This window comes from Corythoichthys intestinalis, chromosome 2 (genome assembly GCF_030265065.1).
Source record: "Corythoichthys intestinalis isolate RoL2023-P3 chromosome 2, ASM3026506v1, whole genome shotgun sequence".
In the NCBI taxonomy this organism is placed as follows: Eukaryota; Metazoa; Chordata; class Actinopteri; order Syngnathiformes; family Syngnathidae; genus Corythoichthys; species Corythoichthys intestinalis.
Window position 1 is genome coordinate 40133776 of NC_080396.1, and position 16345 is coordinate 40150120.

Consider the following 16345-nt stretch of genomic DNA (forward strand, 5'->3'; position numbering starts at 1 on the left):
AAATGTGGGCGCGGTTCGCTAATTCTTCCCGGTCGACTCAGCCAATCAGCTTTCAGAATGGGCTACATTGATGTGACGTTTTTTTCATACCGGAAGTTTATTACGGCAGCCGAACCACAGATATGTCGTATGTATATATAACTAGATATAAAAAGTTCGAGTCGGCGACGTTGGTGATTGGCGGCCATCTTAAAGCAGTAAAGTTCTCTCGCGGTTTACAGACCGTATTAATGTGGTGATGATTCAGGCTGGATATGGAAAAATGAGCATAAATATAAGCAAATTTCCAGTTAATTTACTGCATCTCTGGGTTTATATAAAGCAGTTTGAAAATTGAGCAATTTATAGCGATTTCCGAGTGCACACTCCATTTACTTTTAATGTTTATCGAATGGCACTGACAAACAATGGCCGACAAGTTGTAATGGCCGACCCGGTTGGCTCACAGCGCGCATTCGCATCAAACGCTCTATATATGTGATATCTAAAAATCGACAGTCAGACTCCGGTGCAGTCATCTGGTCAATAGTAGATGCAACTATTTTCTTAACATTTTGTTGATAAATTTACTCATAGCTTCAACTTAGTCTATTTAGGTTTATTATTGATCTATTTTTACACGGATATGCAGTTGAATAATTGTTGTTTTAGTTTAGACAGGAATTTAGCGGTGGGGAATGTGGGGGAAAAGAGATTCTGACCTACAACCTTGAAACTGATATTACCAATAGCAATTTCTCCAAGACCTGCGAGAGAGGAAAGGTATTTCCAGTCGCTAATAAACACAGAAATTAATTTATGCATTTGGTTTCCACTTTTTTTTGTTTCGAGATGTAGTTCAAATACACAACTTTCTTGATGTGCGTCAATGCTCAACGTTCACAAACATTTATTTGTGTTGAAGTGTTTGCCACCTAGCTGCAGAGAGAGGCATGGAGGACGAGAAGAGAAGAGAAGTGGTTCTTTTGGCGTGTGGATCCTTTAACCCCATCACCAACATGCACCTGAGGATGTTTGAACTGGCCCGAGATTTTCTGGAGGACACAGGTTGATTAGTAGTACAGAATCCTTTTAGGGCAAGTGACTGTTTTTGGTAATTCAAAAAGAAAAACTCAGCCAAACCCAATAATAGCCTAGCGTCCACACGGACATCACAATTCGTGTCTTATAGGCATAAATATTAACATTTGGAATACAATTATGGCCTACATGACGCAAAATGCGATGTCCACATACAATATGTGAATGCCTAGGTCTCAATAATAATTATATACTATAATGTCCTCAGATATTATCGGTTAGTTGATAATATCAGCAGATAAAAGCATTTTGGAATGATATTGTATAATATCGACATCGGATTTGGACCAATATGCATGTTCCCTTCAAAGTCAATTTCGAAGCCTTCTGTCTTTGTACAAGTGCTGGTCAAAAAAATAATATGTTAAGTCCACAACCACATATATCTGTATCAGTTTGATATCAGTATCGGATTTTTGGAGCTGGACAATATTGGGTTATCAGTTAAAAAGTCATGATCGGACAGCTCTCCTACAGTGTGTGTATATATATATATATATATATATATATATTAGGGCTGTCAAATGATTTTAATCGAGTTAATTACAGCTTAAAAATTAATTAATCGCAATTCAAACCATCTATAAAATGTGCAATATTTTTCTGTAAATTATATATATATATTCTGTAAAATAAATTGTTGGAATGGAAAGATAAGACACAAGATGGATATATACATTCAACATACTGTACATAAGGACTGTAGTGGGCATTTCACTCTACTGTCATTTAAATCTGTCTATGCTGTCCTCACTCCGAAGCGTCTACTTTTTCCAAAGCTAGACAGCTAGTGAACGACGGCTTAATAATCAGACTTCTTCCTTTTTCATCTGATTTATTAATAAAATAGCCTCAAACCATTGTCCTCTTTAGACCGTCATAAAACTACAAAATTAGCAACAACGTTAGCTTAGCACGCTATACAGGTTCACTAAACATAAACAAAAAGCGTCTCATACAAAAAATATAACATTTCGCTTACTAACATAATATGTACATTCTTTACAACAACCATACTTACGGACAAATCTTGTCCAAGGATCATATAAGCACAACATTACAACGTAGGCATCAGCCCGAGACGTCGTGCAGCCATATTGAACTGGCAAGAAAACAATAAACCATGTCGCAAAGCGACCACAAGAGTTCGCTGTTAGACAGCACAAAAAGCCTTGCTGTAAAACTTACCAAAAGTCTGTCTGAGCGGGACATGTGCGTTAATTGCGTCAAATATTTTAACGTGATTAATTTAAAAAAATTAATTACCACGCGTTAACGCGACAATTTTGACAGCCCTAATATATATATATATATATATATATATATATATATATATATATATATATATATATATATATATATACACATATATATATACACACATGCTACGGCTGTCAAACTATTAAAATTTTTAATCGAGTTAAATACAGCTTAAAAATTAATTAATCGCAATTAATCACAATTCAAACCATCTTTAAAATATGCCATATTTTTCTGTAAATTATTGTTGGAATGGAAAGACACAAGATGGCTATATATATTCAACATGCGGTACATAAGGACTGTATTTGTTTATTATAACAATAAATCAACAAGATGGCATTAACATTATTAACATTCTGTTAAAGCGATCCATGGATAGAAAGACTTGCAGTTCTTAAAAGATAAATGTTAGTACAAGTTATAGAAATTTTATATTAAAACCCCTCTTAATGTTTTTGTTTTAATAAAATTTGTAAAATTTTCAATCAAAAAATAAACTTGTAGCCCGCCATTGTTGATGTCTATAATTACTTACACAATGCTCATGGGTGCTGAAGCCTATAAAATCAGTCGCACCCAAGCGCCAGCAGAGGGCACCAAAACTCCATAAAACACAATTAACAAGTGGGCAGTTCACTGTACTGCCATTTAAATCTGTCTGAGCGGGGCATGTGCGTTAATTGCGTCAAATATTTAAACGTGATTAATTTAAAAAATTAATTACCACCCGTTAGCGTGATAATTTTGACAGCCCTAATATATATATATATATATATATATATATATATATAACACTCAGGTGACTTGAAATACCGCTCTGAGACCCACAATTTGGCCAAATTTCAAAATTTTCCGATATGCATGTGTGATACATAATTGGAAAGCTTAAAATCTCAATTTTCTGGCGGAAGAAATTTTTTTGGACAGGAGGACATTTAAAATAAATAAATAAACTTTAAACAGCAAAACCCTATATGGAGGTGAGAGCACGCGAGAGCAGAATTACAGACGCCATGACTTTAACAAATTATTATCGCGTACTAACCTTGTTTTGATCCTAAAACTCCATGTAGCATGCCATGTATCACTGACTGTCAAGACACAGCTGTGAATGGCCACAGCTGGATTCTTGGGGGGGGGAATTTTATGGGTGAAACATGGTAATATAACAAGGGTCGCGAAGCAGAAATTTCAGACATCAAGGAGTGGTCAAGATGTTCTTTTTCATATATTTACCCTTTTAAACATTTTTAAAATTATTTTTCTTTGTTCGGATCGATTATCATCTAACATATCGGGGAAAATGCGAAAGTAACAAAAAAAATACAATTAAGCGATAGTTATGAGGCAGATATCCGTGACTTTTTACAGACACCAATTTTTTCATTCTGACATTATTTGTTTAAAAGTTTAAAATATACAAGTGAATAATTTTCTTAAAGTCGTTTTTTTTTTTTTTTTTTTTTTTTAAACGAAATATTGGACATCGAATAATGACTCAAAGCTAAAAATGACAGGCATTTTGAATAATAAATATAATTACTTACCATCTTTATATGGCTGGGTTGAAACAAAAGCGGTTGCGCGACGTCTGTAAACGGGGGTTTCCAGGGTAAAAGGGACAAATTAGAAATAGTTCGGGGGCTTAATGGGCCATGAATCTGCTATGGCAGCGTATAGACATATTGTTCTATCAAACACCACAGGTTTTTTGGCTTAAAATACAGCAGTTTACTTTATAGAGGGTTGCAAGAGCAGAAACTGCTTTTTCAGTCTTGTCTGTGTTTTCTGCCATATATAATTATTAATAGCGGATAATACATTGATATGGTGTTCTATTGCACTACTTTGTATTCGAGTAGGTTAGTGAAATACTCCTTCCTACAAAGTTGTCGCTGTCTAGTAAAGAAACCAACAGGTTGCTACTGACGTTTCCCACTACAAAAGTGTCTATGTTGACACTTACGGTATTTCTTTACAAGAATGTCGCAAAAATGTGTTGCTGTATTTATTTACAAAAATATTGCACAAAAATATTCACATTGTCTGTCAGACAATATTTTTTGACTGATTGTCCATGAAAGTGCAAGAAATAGATCTATTTTTCCATTTGAAAATAATTTAATTTTTACTGTAATAGTTGTATTGTAGGTTGACTAGAGAATCCCACCCCAAAATATTACTCATTGTTTTTATATGTTTTCTTAATGAATAAAAAATGATAAATTGGGCAAATATGAATAAAAACAAAATTAATACAATAAAAAAAAATAATAAAAAGAAATAAACTGTGGTTATGGCTCTCAATAACACTCCAGAACCCCCCCCCCCCCCCCCCCCCACACACACACACACACACACAGTATTTAACTCATTGCCTGCCATTGAAAAAGAAGGAAAACTGACAGGACTGGCTGTAAATGCTCATCTTTCACGGCCATTAATGGTGCAAGACATCCGAGATGGACATCTAGACTCTCAAAATTGACTGGACGTTTAGCGCCATCAATCGCAGTCAATGAGTTAAAAGTTTGCCCTGTACAGGGGTTTTCTTCTGAGAGGGTGTGAGACTCACACAGAATATTGAAATTTTGTTTTGAAAGGTCGTTACAAGGTGGTGAAAGGTATTGTGTCAGCGGTCGGGGATGGCTATAAGAAGAAGGGTCTGATTGAGGCTTTCCATCGTGTGAAAATGGCCAGACTGGCAACAGAAGACTCTGAGTGGATCACAGTCGGAACTTGGGAGAGCTTGCAGCCAGAATGGGTGGAGACAGCCAAAGTGATTCGGTTAGTGAGTTGACTACTTTCTTCCATATGTGTTAGCTTAAATTCAGCCCTTATTGCTCATAAAATATGATAACAGTGGCCAGGAATAAATTCAATAATCTACTTCTAAAAATTGTGTATTGTATGTGTGACTACAGATGACACATGCTTTTTTTAAGCCATTGAAAACTATTCCTCGGTCTGACATTTTTCAATTAAAATACAGAAAGAGTAAACAATTACACATACTCGCTCTTGTTTGAATTCCTGATCTTTGGTTGGGTATCGTGTCATTGAAATGAGTGACTGTTCACCCCCTCACTGAGTGGCTGGGCCACGGCTACGTTAGGCTAGCTGCTGTTACCACATTGACTGAGACCAAAGTGACGAAATCCCAGAGCATGAAGAGGAAAACAATAGCGCTTAAATATCCCATTGTATTTTCCTTTGTGCATTCAGCAGACACATCACCAAAGACAAATACCCTACCCACCAAAAGGTTGAGTAAACACTCTAGAGACCATTTTATTTGTAATCAAGAAAAGTATGAACAACTTTAACAAATGAAAGTATGCTTGTTTTATATGTTCTCAGACATTACTACTCAAAATTATCAGCGGTTGAACAAGATGGTGACGATGTAGACACTGTCAAGTATGCCAAAAAGAGACGAATTGAAGAGAATAATGATGAGAGTGCCTCAAATAACAACACAAGAGGTATGCCAGAAAATGCCTTAGGTTTGTACTGTACTGCCATCAGTAGCCACCAAAATGTTAAGGATACCTTGATGATAGTCTGTATTCCCAGCACTTTTTTGCATTTGTTTAATGTTACAATATCCTTTTCCCAAAGCAAATTAGTTTTTTTTTGTCCCTCCAATTTCAACACACATGAACCCAATTTGATTTTTTTTTTGTGTGTCTGCAAATGTAAAGTAAATAACTAAGAAATTAATAACAGTCTGAGTAACACAAATGGTCTCCTTGAAATTCAGGAGCAACTCAGCTGATGCTGCTATGCGGTGCCGATGTCCTTGAGTCCTTTGGGATCCCCAACTTGTGGAAGCAAGAGGACATCGACGAGATAGTGGGCCGCTTCGGTTTGGTGTGCATCACGCGCTGTGGCAGCGACCCCCATAAATTCATCCACCGGTCAGACATGCTGTGGAGACACCGCAAGAACATTCACGTGGTCCCTGAGTGGGTGTCCAATGACATTTCTGCAACGCATGTGCGGCGGGCTCTGCGCCGTGGTCATAGTGTCAAATACCTCCTTCCAGACAGTGTGCTCCGCTACATCTGTGAGCACCAGCTCTACAGCGCTGAGAGTGAGCAAAAAAATGTTGGCGTGGTTCTTGCACCCCTGCAGAAATACACACATGCCAACTCAAGTTAATTGTAGTTGTAGGGGGCAAGGACACTTCTGCCAGGCCCTACACTGCAGTACAGTTACAGAGTATTTGAAGTGCTACTGTACAAAGTGTTGGTAAAACTCTGATATGGGTATACTCAAAAATCACAACTAGGCCTGCGCGATATCATTTGAACTTTGAACATCACCATCGCGGTGTGCGCATGCGCGATAGTCCCATCGCAAGTAGTGCGATTGTTTTTTTGTTTTTTTTTTGATCATGCAAACTTGTTTGCAAAGTTTTGCTTCATTAAAGCCGCAAACGGCTTCGTGCTCCACACAGCCTCTCCCTTCCTCATGCTAAACAGCCATCGGACTAGAGCACAGGTGTCAAACCGATTCCAGAAAGGGCCAAGTGGGTGCAGGTTTGCTTTCCAACCAATGAAGAGGACACCTTTTCACCAATTAGATCTTTTACATGTGTAATCAGTTAAACTTTGTCAGTTGCTGCTTGTTTCAGCAGGAAGTTCATTGGTTAAACTCTCGCACGTTATCGGTTGGAACAAAATCCAGCACCCACTAGGCCCTTTCTGGAATCGGTTTGACACCTGTGGACTAGAGCCTAGTTCAGGCCTAAAAAATCCAGCCCGACCCGACACAGCCCGCTGGTATTGAGGCCCGGCCCGAGCCCGATCAATTAACTAGATTTGCAGGCCCGAGCCTGAAAAACCCGATTTTTAAAAAAATGTATTTATTTGTTGGAGTGACGCGAAAAGAAAAATGCAGCAGCAATTTATTTTCATTTCTTCGAGTTGGCAGAAAAAAACGCAAGTTTTTTTTAATGTTTAAATAGTCTACATGTTTTTATGATCATTATAAAAACATTTACACAACGAAATAACGCAGAGAAAGTTTAAATTTTTTTTTTTTAAATGCGGTTTTGCAGACAGAGAAGATTCAAAAGGATCACATTTGTGTTGCCTTTGTGTGCATAAATAAAAGTGTCTTTCGTAACGAATTCATAGTTGTCAGAAAGAAATGCAAGTTTACTCAATATTTAAATAGTCTACATATTTTTATGAGAATTATAAAAGCATTTACACAACGAAATAACGCTGGGAAAGTTTGTTAAATATATTTCTGAGTGTGTGGGATATTGTTCTCACATGGACGCGCCTCTCTGACAAGGAGAAGGAACAGCAGCAAAAAAAAAAAAAAAAAAAAAAAAAAACCTAATGCTTTGAAAAAACATTCTTTATTGTAATGACAACAATACAAAAAAAAAATAAATTATAAAAAAATACAAATTAAATAAAAGCTTTTAAACTGCGGGCTGGCCTTGACTGCAGTCTGCAACTTGCGGCCTCATGTCCTGCTCTTTATTCCTGTGAAATAAGGGAAATAATTAGACCAGCTCGGACTAAAAATGGCGATTTGAACAGCAGGATATTATGGCTTACTTACAGTGTTTATATTATTTTTGGTCGTCGTCGTGCAGGAATAAGATTGCGTCCACTGGCAGGTTTCAGTGACGTTTTCCGCTGATTTATTGTGCGGCCTGCAGCGCTGAAAACTCTCTCGCTGCTGCTGCTTGCAGGGATGCACAACACTTTTTCTTGCCAACTTTGAAAGTTTTGGGTATATATTTGTTTGCAGTTTTTTGTTGCATCTTCCACGATCAATTGAAATTCTTTCCACACCTCACTCCTACCGGTGCATTCTTGCCTCCTCCATTCCCCCGTCTTCGGTTTGTTTTTAACTTCTCGCTGCTCCATATTGAAAAAGAAGTACCACGAGGATGTGGAGTTGTGTACACGCGGAAAGCGCCAGAACAGGAGAAAATGAAAAAGAGGGCGGTGCCTCGGCCGTGCGCAAGTGCTACAGCAGGAGGACAAGAAGGAAAAGCGGGCGGCGTGACGGCGTTCATGTGCAATACAGAGAGCCTGCTCTCCATTTAAAAAAAAAATGTATTAGTCTGGCACGGCGGCCCGACCCGAACGAGAATGCTCAATTCGGGTCGGGTTCGGGCACAAGATCTAACCTCTACATCGGACCCCCAACCATAGACTTCATAATGTAATTGACGGGGCACGGGGCCAATAAATAGGGGGCCTGCATTGTTGGTGAGGCCGTCAAAGCTGACTGAGTGGAATCACAGACAAAGAGCTTTTTTCGTTGAAAATTCTTGTGAATAAATGCTTAAATCCCTGAATTCTTTATAGATATGAACATAAAACAGTCTTGATTCTTGGTTGAAAGCAAAAAAAAAAAAACGTGCAGATATCATTTATTTTACGTAAATATGTCGAATGTGTGGCTTGTCTTTAAGTTCCCTGTGGCGCCGCCGAAAAATATAATAATTACCTTGAATCCTCGAACAAATCACTCCTGAGAAAATACTTCCTGTTTGTATGTGCTACAGCTTTCGCACTTCTTGAACCGAAATCCACCGTTAGTGAGCTGCGTGCGTGTGTTTGTGAATAGCGCCTCTTGATGTGAGCAGCCCCCTGCTTGAAGCAGTTGCGCAGTGAATGGCTGAGCTGACCCGTCAATAATGATGATGTCTATGCCCCAGCCATAACCCTAACCCTATTCGGCTATTCAAGTATTCTGTTCAAAATTCTTCTAGTTTTTTATATCGCGATATATCGCAAATGTCCAAGAAGTTGCAATATCAGTGTTTTCCAATATCATTCAACCCTAATCACAACATACTAAGGGCTTAATAACATGGCCTGAAAATAATATTGAAAAAAAATTCGGGTTTCAGATTGTTTTCCTCTGACTTTGTTTCTCCCCCTTAATTTTAGGTACAAGAAAGACAAAGCGAGTTTTATTTTAGGTTGGTGAATGCTGAACAAATATTAACACTATCTATATCCTGGAATTAAAGTGCAAAACCTATGTCTCAAATTTCATTCTGCATTGCATTCTAGTTCTGGTGGGTCAATTATATCAGGATGTGAAGGCATAACATTATACAGTATTTAGGTTGTTGAAGAAGTGGGTCATTCCAGAATTAGGGGACATTTTAACTAATCCACATCTGTACAGTACAATATGCTAAAACCTGCAGTTTGTGAGTCAATTTACTTGTCCTGCAACCAAAACTTAAAAAAACAAAGAAAAATGATAACCTTGATCTGTAAATTAAGCTACTTAAGGCTTTGATAGTTTATTAACTCTGTCTTTGATGAATAAGCATCAGAGAGGCATAGGCTTATTTATAAGTCTTACAATTCTTGGACAACCCACTGTTTAATTGATTGCAGTGGGCCACAGGTTTGTAGTATTCAGCGGCTGCCACTGCAGAGAAAACTTAAATTTTTGCAGTTTTATATACTGGGGGATTTCTTTGAAGCAATTAAAATTTGGCAACATTGTTTGCAACACTTGCACGTGGCCATTTTTTTTTACAGGAACTTAATTTACACATTTGTTAGAAATCACCACCTAACTAACATACTCGGAGTATCCAAAATACTACTTTTTAGCTATTATTTTGGTTCATTTTACATTGATTCCGAAATGTTGAACAAGTTAAACAAGCTGCCATCCTAAAAGAGTTGTTGTTTAAAGTCAGGTTTCAGTGAGTTGTTTAACACATCTGGTACTTCCTGCATAATTCTAATGAGGAAGCAATTGTTAAGTTTTTAACACATCTGGTACTTCCTGCATAATTCTGACGAGGAAACAGTTGTCAAGTTTATATTGTTCTGTCAAACTGCATGCCCCAGTTATAACGTCAGTGGCTGTCTACAGTAATTTTGTCTTTTGAACTGAACAGATGACTGTCTCTTTCAACTATACCATTTTCAGCAAGTGTGGTTTTTGGCCTGCAGCCAAAACAACTTAATTTGTCCTGTGACTAATCGCAAGCAATGGCTGCTAAGGTGAAGCTTATAGTTTTAGACAAAACCGTCTCTAAAAGTCTGGATGTTCATCAATCGACAGTCAGAGAAATTGTCGACAAATGGAGAGAGTTTGGACTGTTGCTTCTCTCCCAAGGAGTGGCTGCCCACCAAAGATGACGCCATGAGTTCAGCGTAGAATACTCACAGAGGTTAAAAAAAAACCTAGAGTGTCTTCTAAAGACAGAAATCACTGGCACGGTCCAATATCTATGTGCACACATCAACTATACTGTATGTAAAACTATGGCCAAGAATGGTGTTCATGGGAGGACTAGATGGAGGAAGCCACTGCTGTCTGAAAAAACGATGCGTGTTTAATGTTCGAAAAAAGGCATTTGGACACTCAAGTTTTGGCAAAATATTTTGTGGACTGATGAAACCAAAATGGAATGGTTTTCGAGTAAAACACAACATCAAGTGTGCAGGAAAAATGGAAAAGCTCACCAACATCAACACTTCATTCCCACCGTGAAGCATGATTGAGGGAGCATCATGATTTGGGGCTGTTTGAGGCAGCAGCCTCAGGGCCTGGACAGCTTGCAATCATTAATGGAAGAATGAATTAAAAAGTTTATCAGGATGTTTTGCAGGAAAACCTGGGGCCATCTGTCAGACAGTTGGAGCTTAAAAGAGGATAGATGCTGCAAAAAGACGATCCAAAACACAGAAGTATATAAACTTCAGAATGGTTTCAGAAGAACAAAAAACACGTTCTGGAGTGGCCAAGTCAAAGTCCAGACTTGAACCCCATTGAGATGCTGTGGCATGACCAAAAGACAGCAATTCATGCCAGACATCCCAGGAATCTGACTGAACTACAGCAGTTTTGTAGAGAAGAATGGGCCAAGATTAGTTCTGATCGGTGTGCCAGACTGATCTGCAGCTACAGGAAGCGTCTGGTTGAAGTTATTGCTGCCCAAGGGGGGCCACAAAATATTAAATGAGATGGTTCACTTACTTATTTTCCCCCTTCTGTCATCGTTTGCATACTATCCTCAATAAAATATGAAAACTTGTTTGGGTGGTTTTAGTTAAAGCAGACACTGTTTTTTCATCTGTGTGGTTTTGACAAATATCAGATCACATTTGATGGTGATTTTATGCAGAAATGTGAGAAATTCCAAAAGGTTTAGATAGTTTTTCATACCAGTGTACATAATTGGACCAGTCTAACTTGTCACCCGTTAGAGCTCATCTCTGCTAAAATGGAATAAGGGCACGCCTACTTCTATTACATGTAGCGTCTTTTTGAATTAGTAGTTTCAGTTTGCTCTTGGAGTTCAAAACACCATATAAAGGCTCATCAAAAATGCTTGCAAGATTTTGTGGGACATGGGACATGATCAGCAATTACAACTTTAACGGCTACATGATTGCGTTAGGTAATATACTGCCAATACTTTCTCAGTGTTGACTTGTCATTTTGTCTGTCTTTTTTTAGCCCTTGCAGTGCAGGATAGAACTGTTCTAGAACGTACAAATACTGTACAGTACATGGTTAAACGTACGGAACATACAATGCGGAGGGAAACTATGCACTTACTGGAGGAACTATGTTAGTCTTTTTGTGTTAGACCGCCCCGATGGAGGTCCCAAAATTTCACTGACTTTGTTCTTCTTGGAGAAGACACGAAATAAAATTGCTGCTCCTCAGGTATTCGTGGACAGATCAGAATGAAGTTTGGTAGGTACAGTATGTTCTACGGATGTACATTACAGTATACGCGTTGATTCTTGGGGACAGATTTTTTATTTTTTATTCGCTATCTTAGTCAAAAAGTTTCTCTCGGGTCAGGGCTGTTTAGTTTCATTAATTACTTGCAGAATTAAAATTGCTACGCCTCCATTATTCACGGATGGTTCAGAATCGAATTTGGTAGGTGGATTCTAGGGATGTATATACATTTTTTTGTCTCAGGCCTGACTGACTAGATTAATTTTTGAAACATGATCACTTACTGCCAGCCATTCCAGATGAAATGAAGTTGATCTCTTTCACTGTCAATGGCATTGAACGAGTTAAACTTTAGTTTGTGATGTGACTATTTCATTCTGAATAGAACCATATAACCAGTTATTGAGTGTTCTGTACCTTAAACAATTGAAAAACAATGCAGCAGTATTTGAAGAAATGATTACAGGCACATAGTGGCCTAGTTTGAGTATGTCTTAAGAGATGTGTCCCTCAATCCTCATCATCTACATCATCAACTTTTTTCCCAGGTATCGGTGCTTGTTTGAGAATGATTGCTCTGAAGTTGAAGATGAGGAAGTTGATTGAACAGCAGGGCGACCTATACATCATTAAAACATGCAGCACCTTCAAGAACTACACATTGTCATTCAAAGTGGGTCAAGAGTTTGAGGAGTTTACGGAGGGGTTGGACAACAGGCACATGAAGGTGAATATGAGTGGTCAAATGAATGATTGAGAGCCTTGCCTTGGATTTTGACACCATTTTCCTGTCCCGCACAGTCGCTGGTGTGGTGGGAGGGGAACAAGCTGGTGTGTGAACAGACTGGTGAGAAGAAGAACAGGGGGTGGTGTCACTGGATTGAAGAAGACAAGCTTCACCTGGTACATCATTTTTTATACACAAGTATTGCAATATGTGTTCTTTAATTTTTATCTTATCTATGTAATGTGTAGATCAGGGGTCTCCAAATTATTCCGCACTGGGCCGCAATGGGTGCAGGATTTCTTTTCGACCAAACAAGACACCACTTCTTCACCAATTTGGTGTATATAATTAGTGTAATTATAAATAGTATAATTAGTTGATTGCAGTTAGGTTCTGCTTGTTTTAGCAGAAACCCCATTGGTTCAACTTTCTGTAATGGATCGGTTGGAACAAAAACCAGGACCCACTGCGACCCACGACGACTGGTTTGGAGACCCCGATGTAGATGGCAAATGTACAGTGTGCTTTAGTCATTGAGAAAAATTAGAAAGGCTCCTGTAATGTTAGCAAAAGTGAAAAAGTTTTAGACTTTGACGCCATTACCTGCATCTGCACCAAATTGTCATTGAGCCCTAAAGTGCTAATGAAAAGACAGTACAGTACAGTACAGTACAGTAATACCAAATGTAACATAATCTTGTCATGCATTCAGGAGCTGTACTGTGAAGGACAAATCTGCAAGCAAGTTTTCAAGAAGAAGATCAATGATTAAAGAGAGGAAAAATTGTTTTTAAAAAAATGGACATACAGTATGAGAAAAATGAGTTGTGTTAACCAATGCATCAAAAATATTTAACTCATGAAGTTGTGGCAAGCAACTAACAGCCCACAGGCAATAACTGGCCCATCGCGAATTATTGTTATCAATGGCAGGCAATGAGTTAATATTACCCCCCAAGCCCCTCAACACACAGAAAAAAATATTTATTACTCAGCTTTATTTATATATATTAGAATATGATTATTACATTATTACTTAATGAATTAGCTTTAAAGAAGTGTCTATTATTGAAATGTTTTTATTTAACACTGATGTCTTAAATGCAGTAAGACAGCTGCTCCATTAGCACCTGTTTCACAACACCATGTAGAGCCATAGCAGTAAGCAGCCTTCAGTTAAATGATGTACTTTAAGTGGAAATGTTCCATTAATTATATTTTTGTACACAATAAAATACTATGAATGAGGGAAAATTGTCGGGGATATCTTCAATTAAAGATGCTGACCCCGCAGCTTCTGTTGTCTATGTATACTTGATAATATGTTTCAGTGAATGTTTTGTAATTGATTTATTGTAAAGCATAAACAAAAAAATATTTGTCATGTTATGGCAAGATCAAGGAAGACAGTGTCCGGTCAAAATTCTCTTTACTTTCAGACTGCCAACTCAAGAATGAAATTAAACACAATATACCGCATTAACAACATGAACGCTCACAGTCTCTCAACACGCTCGCAGCTCCTTGGTTTTACTGTCCAGAACAATTTAAAATAGGAGTGGCAACCTCTTGATACCTCACGATATGATTTTCTATGCAAAGCTCACGATAACGATGATCTGACGATATGGCGAAACAACGATTTTCGATACATTGGTCAGGAAATCATTCTAGGATATTGTACAAAGAACTAATGAACAGAAAAAAAAGCTTCTGCTGTGAATTCGAATGAGTTTATCACTTGTAGACGTCCAATCCATTTGAACTCCCACTTCAAACGGATTAAACGTCTATGGCCATCAGTGACAGCCAATGCCAGGCAATAAGGTAATTTTGGGCAATTTAAGGTCATTTACCTGTTGATTTTCATTTACTTCCTGTTGATTTTGGGGTATTTTATGGGTCACTTCTTGTTTATTTGAAGTTACCGAACAGGAAGTGACCTGGGAACCAACCGAATCAATAGGCAGTGACTCAAACTCAACAGGAAATGACCTGTAAATGCCCCAAAATGAACAGCAAGTGACCTGTAAATGCCCTGACAATCAGACAGAATAACTGTAAATGCTCTGGATTCGAATGAACAAACGTTCCCAGTTTAAATGATTGGGCGTCGAGCACCATCAGTGCGGCCTTGTAGTTAACTGAGACACTATTATGGTGGAAGATTTTGGTAGCAACCTGTTGGTTCCCCTTTTTTTTAATTTAATTTAATTTTTTTTAAACAGTGACACCTTTTTAAAACGATATCTCGATTCTTGGCAGGAGCATATCGATAACCTTTTGGGATACAAAGTATCACGATATATCACCATTTCGATATATTGTCACACCCCTAATATAAAATATACATCAAACTTATTTATTTATTTATTTATTTATTTTATTTTGGGGGAGGGTGGTGGTATTCAGTAATTTGTTGATTACAGTTAATCTATTAAAGCACATAGTTTCCAGGCCTATGATATCATTCTACAGCAAATTCAAGTAGCAATTTTACCTTGAATTGATTTGTAAAAGATAAATATACATGACTTATTTTAAAGTTGTGTTTGAATCATGGCTGTCATTCATTCGACGATATCTAAAGATTCATTAAACATTTAGGGTTAGCTGAAGCCTGGGTGCATACGACAATTTAGGCTGGTCGCCAGCTAATCACAGCTATAGTAAAATAGTCGTAATAGTAAAATAGTCCAATCGACAATAATAGAAATAGTACAATGAACAATCATATAGCCCCCGAACTATTTTTAATTTGTCCCTTTTACCCTGGAGACCCCCGTTTACAGACGTCGCGCAACCGCTTTTGTTTTAACCCCAGCCATAAAAAGAAGGTAAGTAATTATATTTATTAATCAAAATGTTTGGCATTTTTACCTTAGAATCATTAATTGATGTCTAATATTTCGTTTAAAAAAAAAACACTTTAAAAAATTATTCACTCGCATATTTTAAACTTTTAAACAAATTATGTCACAATGAAAAAAATGGCATCTGTAAAAAAGTCACGGATATCTACCTCATAACTATTGATCAATTGTATTTTTTTGTTACTGTCACATTTTCCCCAATATGTCAGATGATAAATGATCGATCCAAACAAAGAAAATTTGAAAAAAATGTTTAAAAGGGTAAATATATTAAAAAGAACATCTCGACCACTCCTTGATGTCTGCGATTTCTGCATCACGACCCTTCTTATATTACCATGTTTCACCCATAAAATCCCCCGAAAATCTGGCTGTAGCCATTCACACCTGTGTCTTGGCACTCGATGATACATGCTACATCAGGGGTGCCCAAGTCCTGTCCTCGAGAGCCCCTATCCAGCTTGTTTTCCATGTCTCCCTCCTTGAACACACCTGAATCAAATGATCAACTCACCAGCAAGCTCTGCAGGAGCCTGATAATGATCCTGATTATTTGAGTCAGGTGTGTTGGAGGAGGGAGAAATGGAAAACAAGCTGGATAGGGCCTCTCGAGGACTGGACTTGAGCACCCCTGTGCTACATAGTAAGTACACGATAGTATCTCGTTAAAATCATGGCGGCTTTAATTCTGCTC

The 16345-nt window shown here is 37.8% G+C and overlaps 1 protein-coding gene across 3 annotated transcripts; it reads left to right on the forward strand.

The window, feature by feature from the left end:
• The first annotated feature begins 503 nt into the window (after positions 1-503).
• Positions 504-14086, forward strand: rbp7a (retinol binding protein 7a, cellular). Of its 3 annotated transcripts, XM_057829789.1 has the most exons (8): positions 504-762; positions 905-1047; positions 4947-5130; positions 5704-5828; positions 6107-6439; positions 12600-12778; positions 12853-12954; positions 13491-14085. In XM_057829789.1, exons 2-8 carry the CDS (start codon positions 933-935, stop codon positions 13548-13550), a joined length of 1098 nt encoding a protein of 365 aa, XP_057685772.1. In that variant the 5' UTR covers positions 504-762; positions 905-932; the 3' UTR covers positions 13551-14085. The 3 variants fall into 3 exon arrangements, 2 of the variants coding, with proteins under 2 accessions (XP_057685772.1, XP_057685773.1); XR_009062521.1 differs by lacking the exons at positions 12600-12778; positions 12853-12954; positions 13491-14085 and adding an exon at positions 5569-5608 and having other exon boundaries at positions 6107-6252; XM_057829790.1 differs by lacking the exons at positions 504-762; positions 905-1047; positions 4947-5130; positions 5704-5828; positions 6107-6439 and adding an exon at positions 11648-11758 and having other exon boundaries at positions 13491-14086.
• The last annotated feature ends 2259 nt before the right edge of the window (positions 14087-16345 follow it).